This window comes from Neomonachus schauinslandi, chromosome 12 (genome assembly GCF_002201575.2).
Source record: "Neomonachus schauinslandi chromosome 12, ASM220157v2, whole genome shotgun sequence".
Taxonomy (NCBI): domain Eukaryota; kingdom Metazoa; phylum Chordata; class Mammalia; order Carnivora; family Phocidae; genus Neomonachus; species Neomonachus schauinslandi.
The window spans coordinates 18,405,616-18,421,697 of NC_058414.1; the positions used below are offsets into that span (position 1 = coordinate 18,405,616).

The 16,082-nt window shown below is 47.0% G+C and overlaps 1 protein-coding gene across 3 annotated transcripts in view; it reads left to right on the forward strand.

Annotated features, from left to right (window-relative positions):
- The window catches only part of ATXN7L1 (ataxin 7 like 1), a 232,955-nt gene that overhangs the window by 95,550 nt on the left and 121,323 nt on the right, over positions 1-16,082 (forward strand). The window contains exon 4 of one of the 3 annotated variants that reach the window (XM_021682896.1): positions 10,384-10,469. The exons of the other annotated variants lie outside the window; for them this stretch is intronic. Coding sequence (XP_021538571.1) covers positions 10,384-10,469 — 86 coding nt within the window. Of the gene's footprint in view, positions 1-10,383; positions 10,470-16,082 lie in introns of those variants that run through there. 3 annotated transcript variants of the gene reach the window in all.

The following is a 16,082-nucleotide window of genomic DNA, read 5'->3' on the forward strand; positions in this document are numbered from 1 at the left end:
CATGAGCAGTGGGAGGGGCAGAGGGAGAGGGAGAAACAGACTCCACGCTGAGCAGGGAGCCCCATGCAGGATCATGACCTGAGCGGAAGGCAGACACTTAACTGACTGAGCCACCCAGACATCCCTCTGAGAAAAGAGTCTTAAGTCTCCTATGATGGTTATAAGTGTGTCAGTCTCTCCTGGAACTCGGATAGCTTTTGATTTATAGTTTTGTGCTGTTGGATGCATATAAGTTTATGACATGTCTTTTTAGTGGTGGAGCCTTCTTCATCCCATTAACTTTCCCCTTAAGTCCTATTTTATCTGATTAACTTTCCTACCCAGTTTTCTTTCGGTGAATATGTGTTTGTCTTGTCTCTTTCCAGTTTTTTATTTTCAACTGTTCTGTGTTCTCTTGTCTTGGGCACCTCTCTTGTAAATAGTATATAGCTGGCTTTTATAAAAGTCCAACCTGATAGTGCCTTTTAATAGGTAAGTTTTATCCATTTACATTTATTGTGGTTACTTTATATATTTGGACTTATTTCTGTCTTTTAATTTGTGTTTCTGTTTACCTTGCTTTCTGTTTGCTTCTTTGTTCTCCTTACCTGTCTTCCATTAGATTAGCAAAGTTTTCTTTTTTTTTTAAGATTTTTTTATTCATTTATTTGACACAGAGAGAGCGAGAGAGGGAGAGACAGAGAGACAGAGAGCAAGCACAAGCAGGGGAAATGGCAGGCAGAGGGAGAAGCAGGCTCCCCGCTGAGCAAGGAGCCTGATGAGGGGCTCGATCCTAGGACCCTGGGATCATGACCTGAGCCAAAGGCAGCCGCTTAACCCACTGAGCCACCCAGGCGCCCCAGATTAGCAAAGTTTTCTTAATCTTCTTCGCATTTTTCTCTCTGCTAGTTTGGCCAGAATATGTTTTATTTTATATATATAAATATATATATATAGTGATTGCCATTGAATTTTTAACATGCATACTGAAGAATGATTTTTTTTTTCTAATATAGGCTATGATTATCCAGGATTTTGGTGTTCTCAAACAACACAAAGACTTTGTACACTTTTCTCTTAACTTAAAGTCAACTGGTAATTACAATAAAGAGTAGAAATCCTGGCCCAAAACATTGCCATGCATTCTCAGCCTACTGACTCACAAGGGGATTAGAGGCACCCTGATTGATTTATAAAGCATGAACTTTTTGCTAATACACTCTGTTTTACACCCTGGGGTGCTTTTGGACATCTGTCAAGTTCAGAGTGATACATTCATTTCCAGTCTTTAAAAATCTGTCTGTCAAGTTCCTGAAAATGGTCTGAAGTAGGATTGGGCAAAAGAGAATTCAGAATCCTATGGTCTACTGCTAGGGCCTGTTCCCATAAATCCTGTTTGTCATGTGTAATGACTTTTAGTGAGAAAATGAAGGGGCTCCTCCCTGCTGACACCTGCTTACTTATCCCTTGATTCCCAAACTTTAATGTCCATATGAATCCCCCAGGTATTTCCTAAATGCTAAATTACTAAAATGCAGATTCTGATTCAGTATGTCTGTATTTCTGATGCCCTTCCAGGTGATGCCGGTGCTTTCGGTCCATAGACCACATCTGAGTAACAAGTGCTTGGAGAATAAAATTTACCTAGGAAAATTGGGGCTTCAGCCCAAGGTCAGGGTTCCATGATACCTCACAGAACAGCAGATAGCAGAAGAAATACTCTCTTTGAAGTGGTTTGGGGTTCAGGATCATGTGAAGTCTGAAGGTCTCCTTAAAGCCTTAAGGTCTGGCAGAGCCCAGTGTGAGTGCTCATTCTGTGCACCGTGAGTCCCCCCTCGCCACAGTGGGCTCTGTCTGCCTTCCCTCTGGAGGTCAGCACAGCATGTGCTTCAAGTCTCAGACCTCTAACTATGTCATCTAGACGTGACTCTGTGAGTCAGTGCCCCAAGAAAGAGCCTGCCTGGGGCCAGGGGCAGGTTTCCTGGTAATTTGTGTTTAAGACAAGCTTTAATAGAGCTACACTTTTAAATAGTAACCAGGAAAAAGCTTCTCTCTTTTTAACGGGTAGCCATTTATAGGACTCAGCTGTTGAGGCTCAAGGGTAGCATTAGGCTTAAGTTTAATCTTCTGTATACCATAATTTACAGCACTGAGTAAAGCATTGTACGTACAACAATTTCAGTCATTTGCTGTGATAAATAGCTATTGCTCTTGGCGGAACAGAAACACCGTCTCTGCTTTCCATTTATGAATATTGAATGGTCTCAGGCAGGCTTTTGCTCTAAGTTTTTAAAGGGGAAATCCCCGCTGATCACAACCCCTCACTAGCCCGAAGTGTAATTTCCCTGCTCCGTGCGCCCGTCAGCCCTTGATCGGGACAGTAGTTCTGCAATGCGCATGTGTCCTGGGGAATATTGCACAGGGCACTTCTGACAATCCCTAGTGTAAGTCCTGCAGTTTTGCACTACATCCCTCTGGTGGTTTGGTAGAAGATTTAACTAGTGGCAGGAAGCCACTGACAGGAATCAGGGAAATAGCTTAAAGGTGATCATCTGATTCGGGAAAAATAGAAGGGATGTGATTCTGTTGGATTCCTGACAGCGAGAAGATGGTATCAGCTCAGGAAATTGAAATGAATGGGGGCCAAAGGGGGGGGTGGAAATGTCAAGACTCTAAATCTCTAGGGATCCACTCTTAAGGAACTCGGAGACACACATGCCTTCCACCAGACTTCCCTTAGTTCAGATACTTTATTCCCGGCCACCTGGGAGGAGGCAAAATGGATAGTCAAGTATGACGCGTAGTAGAGTGACCAACTTGTTTTGGGAAGTCACTGGGGCCAAGTTGGCCGGTCACCCTAGACTCAGGCTACCAGAAATTCTCCCCTCAGCCCAGTTCCTTTCCCATGGGCAAATTCTCTGCACTAGGGACTAAAATCCTTAGACTGGCATTCTTTGATTTGTCTCATGCTTTTGAGTACCCACTCTGCCAAGCATTGCATTGGGTGGTGAGAGGACTCAAGGGTGAACATGAGTAGAGAGGGTGAACGAGTAAAATGGTGACCCTTGGCCTCCTTTTGAATGCCGTGGCATGGACTGCCTTCCTGGGGCCAGTTTGGGAGTGGCCAAATGCCATTGGGCAGCAGCATCTCTCTAAGATGATTCCTTTGAATACAGAGACTAAAGGCTTCTGTTCTCACTATGGCCTTTTGAGGGTGATCCTGTATCTTTAGAAACATCTTCGATTTCTACTGTGTCTTGCCATTTACAAAGCACTCTCTAGTAGCTTCTGCATTCTCACTGTGATAACAACTCAGGCAGGTGGACTGGGTGCTGGCTTCCCAGCTTTGGAAGCTCAAAGACTTCAGCGACTTTCCTAAGGTCACCAACTGAGAGGTGCAGAGCTGGGACTAGTATTCAGGACTCCTGAATCTGACCTCAGCGCACTGTCCGTGGACAGAGACCCCGGGGAAAAAATGCACAGCCTAGCAAAATATTGGAGGCAAGTGTACCTTTATGAAACATCCAACCTCGACCATTTCTGATTCCAGACGTACAGGCAACCAGCACCTCCTCTCGCTTTCTCGTCTCTGCTTCACCTGGGATCCGAGCTTTCTGTAATGACTACTTGAAAAACAGTCTTACCGTTCTGATTCTGAGGGAATATTATTCAGTCTGCTTATAGGTTATGATCCACCCTCTCATTTCCTGGCCAGAAGATTGCATCAGAACAAAGTTACAGTCATTTGAGCAGACGCTGAAGGCATTCAGTTGTGTTCCGCATGAGAATAAATCCACTCAGCATTCTGATCAGTTACAACCAGTGATGAGAGAATTGTGTGGGCCCAAAACTCCAAGTATGTGTTTCATGCCTGTAAACTTACTAATGAGAATGGGATTTGGCAGAAAACTGAGCTTAGCGTTGCTTGTTAGTATTCTGAGAGCTGGATTATAGACCCAGATACAATACAGTTTGATCTTGATAGCATCTCTCCTTCCCAGGCCTCAGATAAGTTTGTTAAGCAGGAAGATGACAGGAAGTAATCTGGAGAGAGAATTGTATCTAAGTGGCTCAAGAGACCTGGCCATTCAGGACTCTTTGGCAACCTTGCTGTGACCTCCCGCCTCTCTTTGCCCATCTGTGGAATGGGCTTGGTGGTGATGCTCCGAGGTTATTATTAGAAATGAAGAACTTGAAAATGCCTTGGCATGTGACTTGTGCTATAAATATGCCTCGCTGCCATGTGGAAAAAGGAGTTTTTAGCTGCAGCGTGTGACGAGATGAGGCCGGGTACGTCAGTCACTGGCAGTGGGAGCCTTGCCAGAGTCGGGAGAGGCGTGAGGCAGAGGGCCAGGTGCTTGTGTAAGGAAGGAGGACAGAGAGACCATCTCTGAAGCAGTCTGGGACAACCTGGTGGAACGTTCAGAACAAACAGGCACAGAATAAATGTTTGAACGTCCGTCCGGCCTGAATTTAGAAGCAAACAGGGGACTGGAGATGAGGCTCTGTCTTTTCACACTGCAGGCTCTGTGCTCCAGCTCCAGCCATCCACTGAATTCCAGAGGCTTGGGCCTGGGGAAGGAGGAAGACCTGGGCAGACCAGTGGCCCTGTGGGGTTCAGCTGCTGTGTTTGAAAGAGGATTGTATTAGGAGAAGCGGCGCAGGTTGGGAACGAGCCAGACCCTGGAGCCAAGCGGCCTCGGTGTGCTTGTGGCTCCCTGCTCCTCACCAGCCAGGGCACCTTCAGCCTGTCCCTCCATCGCTCCCTGCCTCTCTCCTCATCCACAAAAGGAGGGTGATATTAGTGCCTGTCTCGGAGGTTGTCAGGAGGATGAAATGAGTAAACGGGAGTGTGGAGCTTACACGAGCAGCCAGCATCTGTCTACGTGAGCATCACGCCAGGGCTTCCCCAGCCTTGCGATTCCGGCGTATGGCAGAGAGGAGGCATACACTGGACTGGCCGAGGGGAGTTCACCTCCGGAGGACGGAGTGTGTTGACCATGAACTACGTGCTCATTGTCAGAGAGGCAGCGTCGGCTGGAAAGAAGAAGAGTCACAGACAGACGATAACCAGCCTTGGCTGGCCCACAGGCTGCATCCACACAAGCAGATCCCAGTGGCCAGTATCCTAGAAATTTCTGTCTGTTTATCTCACGCAAGTCTGTTTTTCCAGAGTCACTCGCCAATACCATATCTCTAGTCTGGAATCCTACAAAATCATTCCCCTGTTATCTGTCTGCCTCAACATGGGAAAAACCCCACTCATCTGGAACTCCTGTTGAATGCCTGCCGTCCTGCCTCCCTGCAGCGTGTGGGCAGGTCTGCTCTCTGCTGCACACGTCTTCAGAATGCCTGGATTTTGGGCTTTCAGAACAAGTGTCTTTAAATCCGCTGGTGAAAGGAGACAGCAGTCATCTGTGGGTTGGTGTTTGCCAAAATGTGGCCTTATGCCGGGATGAAGTGATAGCTATTGGCATGAAACCTGGTTCCCCCTGGGCATACACCCAGCCTGAACAGCTCCTTTAAAACCAGAAGCAATTTGTCATCTTTTGATTCTCTTCCAGCACTGTCCCTGTCACAGGTAGATAAATGAGGCGGCATATGGGTGTCCAAACGCAGGAACGTCTAATCCCTGCGGTTTCCCGTGGAGCCGTCACTCCACGAGAATGGAGAGCACGGTGGGGCGGTCCCTGGTTTCAGGATTGTAACCATAAGCAAATTTTTTCATCGCATGTCCCATTTCTATGCATGAAATGCTTTCTCAGAACCTCCCAGCCCCCAGCATGACATTGATGGGTGCGTTTCTCATTTCAGACTCCTGAAATGAATCATACGTTTGTGAGCCCAACCTCTCCTGTCTCTAGTCCCACAGAATGCCACTAATCAAATCAATGTCTCAGCAGAAGCCAGCAAGCACCCCTGAATTAGAAAGAGATATGGGTGGGGCTTGGTGTTCTAAAAAGCATTCATGACAGAAGGCCAACGGGAAAGGCAGATGCGTTTCGGCTCACCTCAAGTTCCAGCTCCCTATGTGGCCTAAGAGATACCCGCACAGTCATCTACACAGCTTACATGGACCGTAGATTTTCTTGGTGGCATATAACTGAACTCACCAGGTAGTTCCCAAGAATGCAATAGGCAGAAGAGGCCTCCCCCTGCCTCTCACTTGCCAAGACATGGGAGACCCGTGATACCCCTGTAAACGAACGGTAGTCCTGTGGAGCGAATGAACTGCACGAGCCAAGGCAGGCCTGGTGCCCATGCCAAGGTCTGAGCATGCTGCGGTCCTGCCAGACTGCTCTGATGTCTTCTGTGGCCATAGGTCACACCCTTCACCCCCAGGCCTGCCAGAGTAACCGGGCAGCCCCAGTCCTGAGAGTCCGGGTTTGGCCGGATCAACTCAAGTTCATCCCTAACCACAGGAAAATCATCTGCCCTGATAGTATTATGGTGAGTCACTGAGCATCCCGGAGGCGCCCTGAGAAAGGAACAAATGTAGAGCATTTCCTCGGAGCTGGATCTACTGAGCGTGGACCAGATTCTCCACAGGCCGTCGTAAGGACTTCGTAGCCAGCTCCTAATTAGCTACAGTACTGAGGGAGAAATCTAGTATGACCTTTATCATCTAGAAATAAATCCCCCAATTGAGCTTTAGCCAGCAGTTTCCTACTAGAAATCTTTGAGGGGAGGGTGGTATTTCCTTTTATGTTTTCCTCATTAACCAGTAGTTTTAAGGAGCAACAAAATGACCCAGTGGGGCTGGGCTTACAGCCGTGGAGGATAATTGACTAGAGGTTAAGGGCTGGGTCTGGGCCCCTTTCCTCTCTCTTCTGGCCTTCATCATTCCTCTACCCACTGTGTGTGTTTGTAGCATCTACTTTATAAGGTCAGGGGAAGATCAAATGTAGAAATGTCCCCGAGCCTCGCGGTAGGAAGCACACAATACATCTTAGCTGTTGTGACTTATTGAGACTGATGGAAACTCTTACTTCATCAAGAGGATGAAATAGAATAGTTTGTTCCTACAAGACAGGTGCGAATCTTAGTGCATCTTTAAGGTAATTCTGTATTTCACTCATGGCGACATCACATCATCTTTTTTTTTTTTTAAGCTTAAAAGGCTGAGCCAGCTGTACATGATATATTAAAGCCCCACATTTACTTACTTTAGAAAAGTTACTATTTTGAGAGTGTGTGATCATTCCCGGAAATAAATAAATAAATATAACAATTTTGGTGTGCCTCTTGCCTGTCGGAAAGAGTTACATATGAAGAGTGATTTCCATTTCCTTGGATGAGTATTTTCAAATTCCTGCTTTCTTTTCAAGCTTTGTCGTAGAGCAAGAGAAGGGAGGACCGCGCGCTGCTCGTGGAAGGAGCTCCTTGTAACTCCTCTTCCCTGCCCCAGAGTGTCTGGCGAATAGGCACTCGGTCGATGTCTTATGAGTGAAAGAATGAATAATTCAGATGTTTAATCCTCTAAGTCAGTGATACTGAACCTTTAGCCATGCATCAGAATTATTCAGGGGGCTTGTTAAACCACAGATCGCTGGGCCCCACCCTCAGAGTTTCTGCTTTGGTGGGTCTGGGGTGGGACCTGGGAATGTGCATTTTCACCAGGCCTCCTGAGGATGCTGACACCATGGGCCCAGCAGCTATACTTTGAGAACCACTGCTTTGGGGTCCCTTCTGCTGCTTCGGTCTACTGGTTTTTTACCTGTTTCAAGACTTCCAAGAGATTGACATCTGTAGTTGTCTGACCCTGCCCCATAGACCTGTACCATATACTCTGTAAAAAGTACCAGGATTTGGGGCGCCTGGGTGGCTCAGTTGGTTAAGCAACTGCCTTAGGCTCAGGTCATGATCCTGGAGTCCCAGGATCGAGTCCCGCATCGGGCTCCCTGCTCAGCGAGGAGCCTGCTTCTCCCTCTGACCCTCCCCCCTCTCATGCTCTCTCTATCTCATTCTCTCTCTCAAATAAATAAATAAAATCTTTAAAAAAAAAAAAAAGTACCAGGATTTGATCAGATAGAAAAGCGACCTGGATTTTTTTTTTTTTTCAATGCGAACTACATTCTGTTCCCTGTACACTTATGAGAGAAGTGAGAATCAGATCACTACCTTCTTCCTGAGGTGGCCTGTGCGGGCAAGACACAGCCAGTAGGGGTGGAGTGCGGTGGTAGAGCTTGCAACGCTTAAGCCAGATTGTATCTCCATCCAGTTTGGGAACCCCTACTTAGTGTCAGATGCGCTTAACTGCAAAGTTGAAACAAGACATGACCTTTTGCGGAAACTGCAGATGAGTAAAGAGGGTACAGGAGATGAGCATATGATACAAAGGGGAACAAGTTCCTTGCAAAGGCTTTTCATGCTGCCTATTGGCTGACTGAAGTCATTAGGCCCCCGGGATTCGGAAACAGAGGGAGTTTCATGGCCTGAGGAAGGCTACTCTCTGCAGAAAGTCATTCTAAGTCCAGATGTCACTTTGGATGGCAGGCAAAGAGCTAGAATTCCCAAACCCAGGCTCCGGAGAGCTCCCCTGCACCATGCATGCCCCTCTTCTTAGGGAAAGAGCCCTCGAGACCATGAGGACACTCAGTAGAGGCCAGCGACGGGTCAGTAGAAGGTACCAGAGGGACACCAGACTCCCTAAACAGAGAGAAGAGATCAAAGTGGAACCTGGGCAGCGAATTGAAGGGAAGGAGGGGATCAAGACTTTCCTCTGAAGTAGGGAGAGTGTATGAGTAACCTATTGCCATGTAACAAATTACCCCAACATCTGGCAGCTTAAAACCACAAGTATTTCCTGTCTGGCACGGTTTCCATGGGTCACAGGCCTGGAGTGGCATAGCTGGTGCTTCTGGCCCAGGCTCTCTCATGAGGTTGTGGTCAGGCAGTCGTCTGAGCCACTGTCATCTGAAGGCTCGTCTGGGGCCCAAGGACCCTCTTCCAAGATGGCCCACTCACTGGGCTGTAGGCAGGAGGCCTCAGTTTCTCCTGCTCACAACAGAGCAGTTGACTTCCCGCAGTGCCAGCAAGCTAAGAGAGAGAGAAAGCCAGAAGGCTGAAGCAAGTGCCTGAGAGTGAGACGCCACCTCCTGAAGGAGGGGCGCCACCACAGAGTGAGGCCCTCTCATCCTCCCCTTGCCAGGCTCAGAAAAGCACGGGAGTAAGTGATATGGGGCCTTTGATGAAGGATGACGGGAGCTTTAAAAAGGACTCCAGGGCTGGCTCTGGGAGTTCTGCCTGATGGGGCTGAGGAGGGGTGGTTGTGTAGAGGAAGGGGCATTGGAAACTCTGGGGGCTTTAAGCCCATGATTCTGTAGGGGTCATGTGGACCCCTTATCTCTTCAGGCCATGGGCTATGTTGCTCATAAGGGACTGAAGCCCCCTGGGAGTCCCAAGGCTTAGGTTTGGTTGCAGAGAAGAGGAGGAAGGGGCGCCCGCTTAGAGCCATCTCTGTCCTAGAGAAAGAGCAGTCAACAGCCCCAAGATCTCCTAGGTCCTCTGGCCTTCCAGATGCCCAGGAGGCAAAGGAGAGCAATTCCAGGCAGACATGGTGTCCTGGAATAAAGGGGAGCTTCTGGGCTGTGCCTCCGAGGAAGGATATTTGGGGGAGGGATGTTGGGAAGCAGGAGTGGGGGAGCCTCACTCTTTTTTATTAAAGTGATCCCATTAGGGATGATGGCTTGGTACTGCTGGGCACAGAGGCAGTCAGCCCTTCATGGCTGTGACTCCTGGGTCCCACACAGAGACCCTCCCATGGGGATACATGTTTATTTTGGCCACCCCAGCTGCATAAATGGATGCCGTTTAGCAGTCTTCTTTTGAGAATGCAGAACCATTGGTGGTCATATTGTACTGTATCTGTTCTTATCTCCCCTATCATCCCCAGGGAATAAGCTAATCAAACTTGCTGATGATTTTACACTAAGAAGGAGATAGCTAATAACTTGGATGACAAGTATTAGAATACAATGTGATGTGGATAAATTGGGTCCATGTATTAAGGGCTATAAAATGAGATTCCATCAAGGCATGAATAATGGTGCCTGTGGAAAGGATTAATCAAATACCCCATTAAAAGGTATAGGAATTCTGGTCAGACAGCCCCTGTTTAATTACACTCCTGCCCCCACCCTGCCCTCTCACTCGGTTCCCTCTGAAACTGCTTTATACTAGGAGAAATGTGGAAACGAGTTTAGAGGAAATTATAGAAAAATTGGGGACATACATTTTGATAGAACAAGATCATGAAGACAGATTTAAGCAACCAGTGTTTAATTTAGAAACAAAAAAAAAAGATAGGGCAATTGGCATGAGTAATCATTTACAAATGTAATTTCCAGAGGAGCCCTGTTGATACCATTCAGCAAATGCCAACAAAGCATTTACTTTCCAAAGGGAGAAAGCAAGACAACAAGACAAATGATGCCATCTCCAGGAATGGACTGAAGAACAGCCAAGCCATAGAGGAGAATCAGGTGTGAGAATGGACAGTGCAGAAGGTAGACAGAGCTTCTGAAAGATCTTGGAGGACTGGCATTGTCTGGAGAAGGCTTCCTGGAAGAAGAGACTCCAGCGGAGCCCCGCAGTGTGGACAAGCTTCCATGTGCTGCAAACTCGTGAGCACACTCTGATGACAGGGTTTAGGGAGAAAATGGGCTTGAGCAGAGCAGGGGGCCTCTGTGGGATTCTTCTCTTCATTTCCACCACTACCACACTGGTCCAGGCTGTCATCACTTCTCACCTGGACAAGTGCAAAAGCCTTCCAGCTGTTTTCCGTGCCTCCACTCTTGCTCCTCTACAACCCATTCTGCTCACCAAAGTCAGAATCGAAGATCAAAGTTAATCATATCATTCTCTTGGCTTCCCATTGCTTTTAAGCTAAAAGTAAATCATTGTCATGGCTATAAAGTCTTGCATGGTCTGAACCACATCCTGTTCCAGGCCCCCTTTCACTCTCTAATATGCCAATCAAGCCGACCTTCAGTGTTTCAGCATATTGGGTCTTCCTGCCACAGGGCCCTTGCCCATGCTTTTCCTTCTCTGTATATGATTGTTTTTCTTCCTCTTCTCTTCCCGAAGCTAACTCTTTACTCATCCTTCAGAATGCATCTTAATGATTACTTCCTCCTGGAAGACTTCTCTGATTTCCATAACTGAGTAAGCACTCTCTTATACCTCAAAAACAAATGTTTATTGTGTGAACATATGATTAATGCTTATCTCCCCCACTAGGCCACAAACTGCAGGAGGGCAGGGACCCAGTCTTTGATCCCTCAGAGCCTAGCACTGTCTTATAAATATATATCGACTGGATCATGACATTTAATTCAGAACAGGGAGACTAGTAGAGAAATTATGGCCGACCAGTATGTAGGAGAGTGCCATTGTGAATTCTTACTGGGATGAAAAGCTGACTGCATGTTCAGACTCTGCCACCTGCTGGTTGTGCTGTTGTAAATAAATCACGGGTCCTCTCAGGACCTGTTTCCTCATCTGTAACGTGGGGGTACCAACAGCCATTTCACATGGTTGTAGTGAGAAATTCATGAAATAATATACATAAACATTTTTTAACTATAAAACCAGACATAAATATACTTTGTCATTTTTTCCAGTGCTTGTCATTAACTGTCGGATGGATGAATGGATGGATGGATGGATGGATGGACGGACAGACAGATTAACAGTTAGGGAGCCAGTGTGAGAGCCAGGAATAGTGTGATGGAAGCCAAAAGAGGAGGGAATTTCAAGAAGTAAGAGGAGGCGTGGTGAATGACAACATCACCTACGGTAGAGCAAGCAAGGAAGTCACTGGTGACCTCAGGACAAGTCCTCCTCAGCCTTTTCACTTTGTCTGTGCTTTCAGTGACAAACCTTAATTGTAACTTAATCGCTTTACTGATTTTTATCTTTTTGGGGGGAAATTGAATTGATATGCACACACAGCAAAATTGGTGAGATTACTCCAGCTGCCCCCAGCAGGTGCTGACAAGTGAAGAAGTGAGCGTCAGAAGATAAGAAAATACACTACACATTTATTTTAATAAGGCCTAGTATACCTTAGTTATTTATTAAATTGCCATGGATAAGTAGGTTTCAGTTTCCAGGATCGTTTCATTTTTAACTGCCTGTGTTCCAGTAGGAGGAACAGGGCTGGATGTGTAGGCAGGTAGCCATGGTGTGAGATCCATCCGAGGGCAATTTCACTGCTATGAGCTTTTTCTGGGTCTCTGTTTACATCCCACTTTCTATCACAACCATCCACGCAGGGTAAGTCACTCTAACACACACATACCCTAGCTAAGTACATGGTCCTTTAGAGTGGTTACTCCTCCAACATGGCGGCTTAGGCCTCACTGAGCCAGGCCCTGATCCAGCCACTCTGTGTGCCGGCCCTGGGAACGAGTGGCCCAGGCTGCACCTGAGCCCCCCACTTATCATCTCAGGACTGACTCCCATTGAGTAGAAAAAACATGATAAGTAAATGAACCCCCAGTGGCCAATTTCAACATTCGTCTTCACTCTCCATGCTCCAAACCTGGCTGACAAAACTAGATACTCAATAGGAAAAAGTTAAAAACAAACTAGAAGAAAAGACCACCAGTTATTTTGTTTCCATGTAGTAGTTGGTGGTGTAGAACATGGGTCTATGAAGTAAAGAGGCGGTATTCAAGAAGACTTTAAAATGGCTCAGGGAGGGTTCGAAGACCCCCGCTCTTGAGCATGATGGCAAAAGAGCATGTTGCTGATCTAAAGACAGATCCATGCATGTCTCTACCTCTTCCCCACATCTCCCAGATCTAGAACTTTCTCTGATAGTCATAGGTTCAAATGTTTAGTCAGTAAAGTGGTTTCCTGTAAAATGATACACACAGTTTGCCAAAAAGGAATGCCCAGGCCCTGGTCCCTAGAAGTCCCATTACATTCCAGCCTGGGAAATGTGGGAGGCCTCGTACCTGTCTTCAGTGGTGGATCCTCATGGGGAAGCTGGGTGGTCAGTGGCGGGGGGACCTGGCTACAGGCAGGGCTGGACCCTCTCCCGTGGCTGCCTGGCAGAGGCAGCAGGGCTGAAACCTGTAACCACTGATCTGTCCTCCCTCTGGTCCCCCGAAGGCGCAAACCCCAAAGCTCTTGAGTCTTTCTGACGTCCAGAAACACGAGGACACAGTCTCCTGCTTCAGATGGAAGAGCGTGATGGTTCAGAGCTAGGGTCACAGTTCAGCTCTGCCTTGCCTAGTTCCTGCCTTCTGCTGGCTGAAATCTCCTGTGTAGAAAATCGGTATGATCATGCTTTCTCAGGGAGGCGGTGTGAAGATTAAATGCCATAATGCACATAACATGCTTAGCCTGGACCCGGCCCAGCATGAGAAGTGAGCTAACAGAGGCATGGAAGCCATGGTAGATTTAACCCCCTTTCCAAGTTCTGGTCTGCCTTGGGACATCCCCGCTGGGCCCCAGCTCAGCCTGCCCTTCTGGAAGGTCATACACTGGGTGGCTCTTAGAGGCTGAAGTTGGAAATCTTGAGAAGATAGGAGTCCATGATGGGGTTTGGGGTGGAGGACAGGGACAAAAAAAGGGTTCAAGGAAGGACTCTGTGGAATTCCTAGTGAGCCAGAGATGGGCCCGGAGGAACAGTGGGAGCATTTGGGAAGATAAGCAGTTAGACTCGGAGCCCCAGCATGACAGTGTCACAGAGCCCAGGCAGGAAGGAATTCCAGGGAGTATCAGATCTTTCAGAAAGGTAGCCTAGGACAGGCACTAAGAATCAGAAAAAAGCTTCTGAATCAGATTTGCCTTTTCCGTGAAAGTGAATTCAAAATAATTGGGTTTTAGAGTTTTAAACATACACATTGTCATCACTGGAAATACCCTAGAGTGTTGTAAAAACTTAGCAAATTGCAACTCACTTACCGTCTACACTCTAAGAGCAGGAACCCAATCCAAGCAAGCCATTTTGAAAAACTCCTGAACCCAGGAAAGACCTGGGTCTGCCTGTCCACTGTGCATTAAGTTCTTCTCCCGATTGTTTCCCTCCCTGCTCCTCTCCGTCCCACATTGTCCCCGCTGTTGACAGGGAGGAGGACACACAATCCTGATCTCCTTTACAAATAAAAGCCCCCTGGAGAACCAAGGAAAGAAGTATGAACAGAGAACCAGAATGTGATCAGTTCGGGCCTCTCTCTGATTTCTTTTATTCCCCCTGACGTCTTTCAGGGCCCTTCCGTGGCTTTATATAATACTGCTGTAATAAAGGTCTGAAAGTGGTATCAGGAACCTATTGCGTTTGAAGAGTGCCTTGGGTTTTGAATTTTTTGCTGTACCCATCAGTTTTGGAGTTTTTTCTTTCTGTGCAAATCAAAACAGACCCTACACATGTTTAATTTTTTTTTCTTTTTAAAGATCTTATTTATTTGTCAGAGAGCGTGCACGCGCGCAGGAGCAGGGGGGAGGGGCAGAAGGAGAAGGAGAAGCAGACTCCCCACTGAGCAGGGAGCCTGACTCAGGGCTCGATCCCAGGACCCAGGATCATGACCTGAGCTGAAGGCAGACGCTTAACCAACTGAGCCACCCAGGCGTCCCTCACACGTGTTTAGTTTTAAGTGTTATAAAACCTCTTGTCTCCTAGTACAAGAGTGCTCATTTCTTTTGTCCATTTTGGGGTGTCAGAGCCCTGGAGCATGTAATTTAGGGTCCTGGACTTATTAGCGGGGTCTCGAGGTTACCATTAAGTGGATGCACTCTCTATTAAGTCAATGTTTGATAAAGCCTTGTGAAATGCTAATAATTGTGTTTGTGGGACCATCTGCTGAGATAAGAGAAAGGAAAACTTTTCAAGTGTAACTTTTCTTGCTTCAAACCGTAAGTAAATGGCGAGATCTCATCTTCCCTTCATTTGTCATTTATATTTATTACATTTGGTGAGTCTGGTTAGTGGTGGAGATTCCTTTGGCTTTTGCTACATCCAGGCTCCTATTATGCAATCATCTTTGATAAAACTTAACAGTATACAACCCTGTGCCCTGGGGCATAGCGCGATGTCAAACCCCATTCCAAACTATACTGAAAGGCATTAAAGAGAAGCATTTACCAGTCACTTCCAATTGTTTTAAAAAAATGTCATAAATCACTAGTTACACAGAGAGCTCCCCCAGATCCCATTCTCCTCCTGTCTCATTACCTCTATTGTGAGAAAGTGATTATGGTGGGGTGTGCCCTCCTTGAGAACATGCCTTACATACAGGGTTTTTCTCAGGCACGTGATTATTTGCATTAAGAGTGAGTGCACTTGGACGTGTTGGCATGCACCAAGGCAAAATCCAGTGGAAAAATGCAGGTTTGGTGGCCTGAGCCCTCAACAGATAACAGATAAGGCATAGATGGAGGTAGAACTGGTGGTCACTTAAAAGAAATGTAAAGGACATCTAAAAATATGGATAGGACTGGGACGCCTGGGTGGCTCAGTCCGTTAAGCGTCTGCCTTCAGCTCAAGTCATGATCCCAGGGTCCTGGGATCGAGCCCCACGTCGGGCTCCCTGCTCCGCGGGGAGCCTGCTTCTCCCTCTCCCTCTGCCTGCTGCCCCCCCTGCTTGTGCTCTCTCTCTCTCTCATAAATAAATAAATAAAATCTTCAAAAAAATAAAATAAAATAAAATAAAATATGGGCGGGACTGGCCTACAGCGTCTCAGGACACACAGTTGGGTGATGACACCATAAACAAACACGAACTGGAACTGAAGAGTGTAAGTTAGGAGTCCGGTTGCTTCTGGGGGTCAGGGGGTGGGCTGCAGTTGGGACATGTGTGTAGAGGGGCTTCTTGGAGGGGGCGGCACAGTCCTCTCCCCTCACCTGGCTGGTGCTTACCGGGGCGTTTGCCTTCTTATCTTTCCCAGTGCAATCCATTTGCTTTGTGTGGTTTTGAATGTCTATGCTTTATTTTACAATAGAAACTTCTATTTTAATGAGTCCACTTGGGGTTCATATTACCTACAGTCTTTCCAGAATTTGTCTTGGGGGCGTTCATCTTAAAATATGTCTTCGTTTTCTTACTGAGAGGAAAGTTACAAATCCAGCTGGAAATTCATCGGTGGGGTTA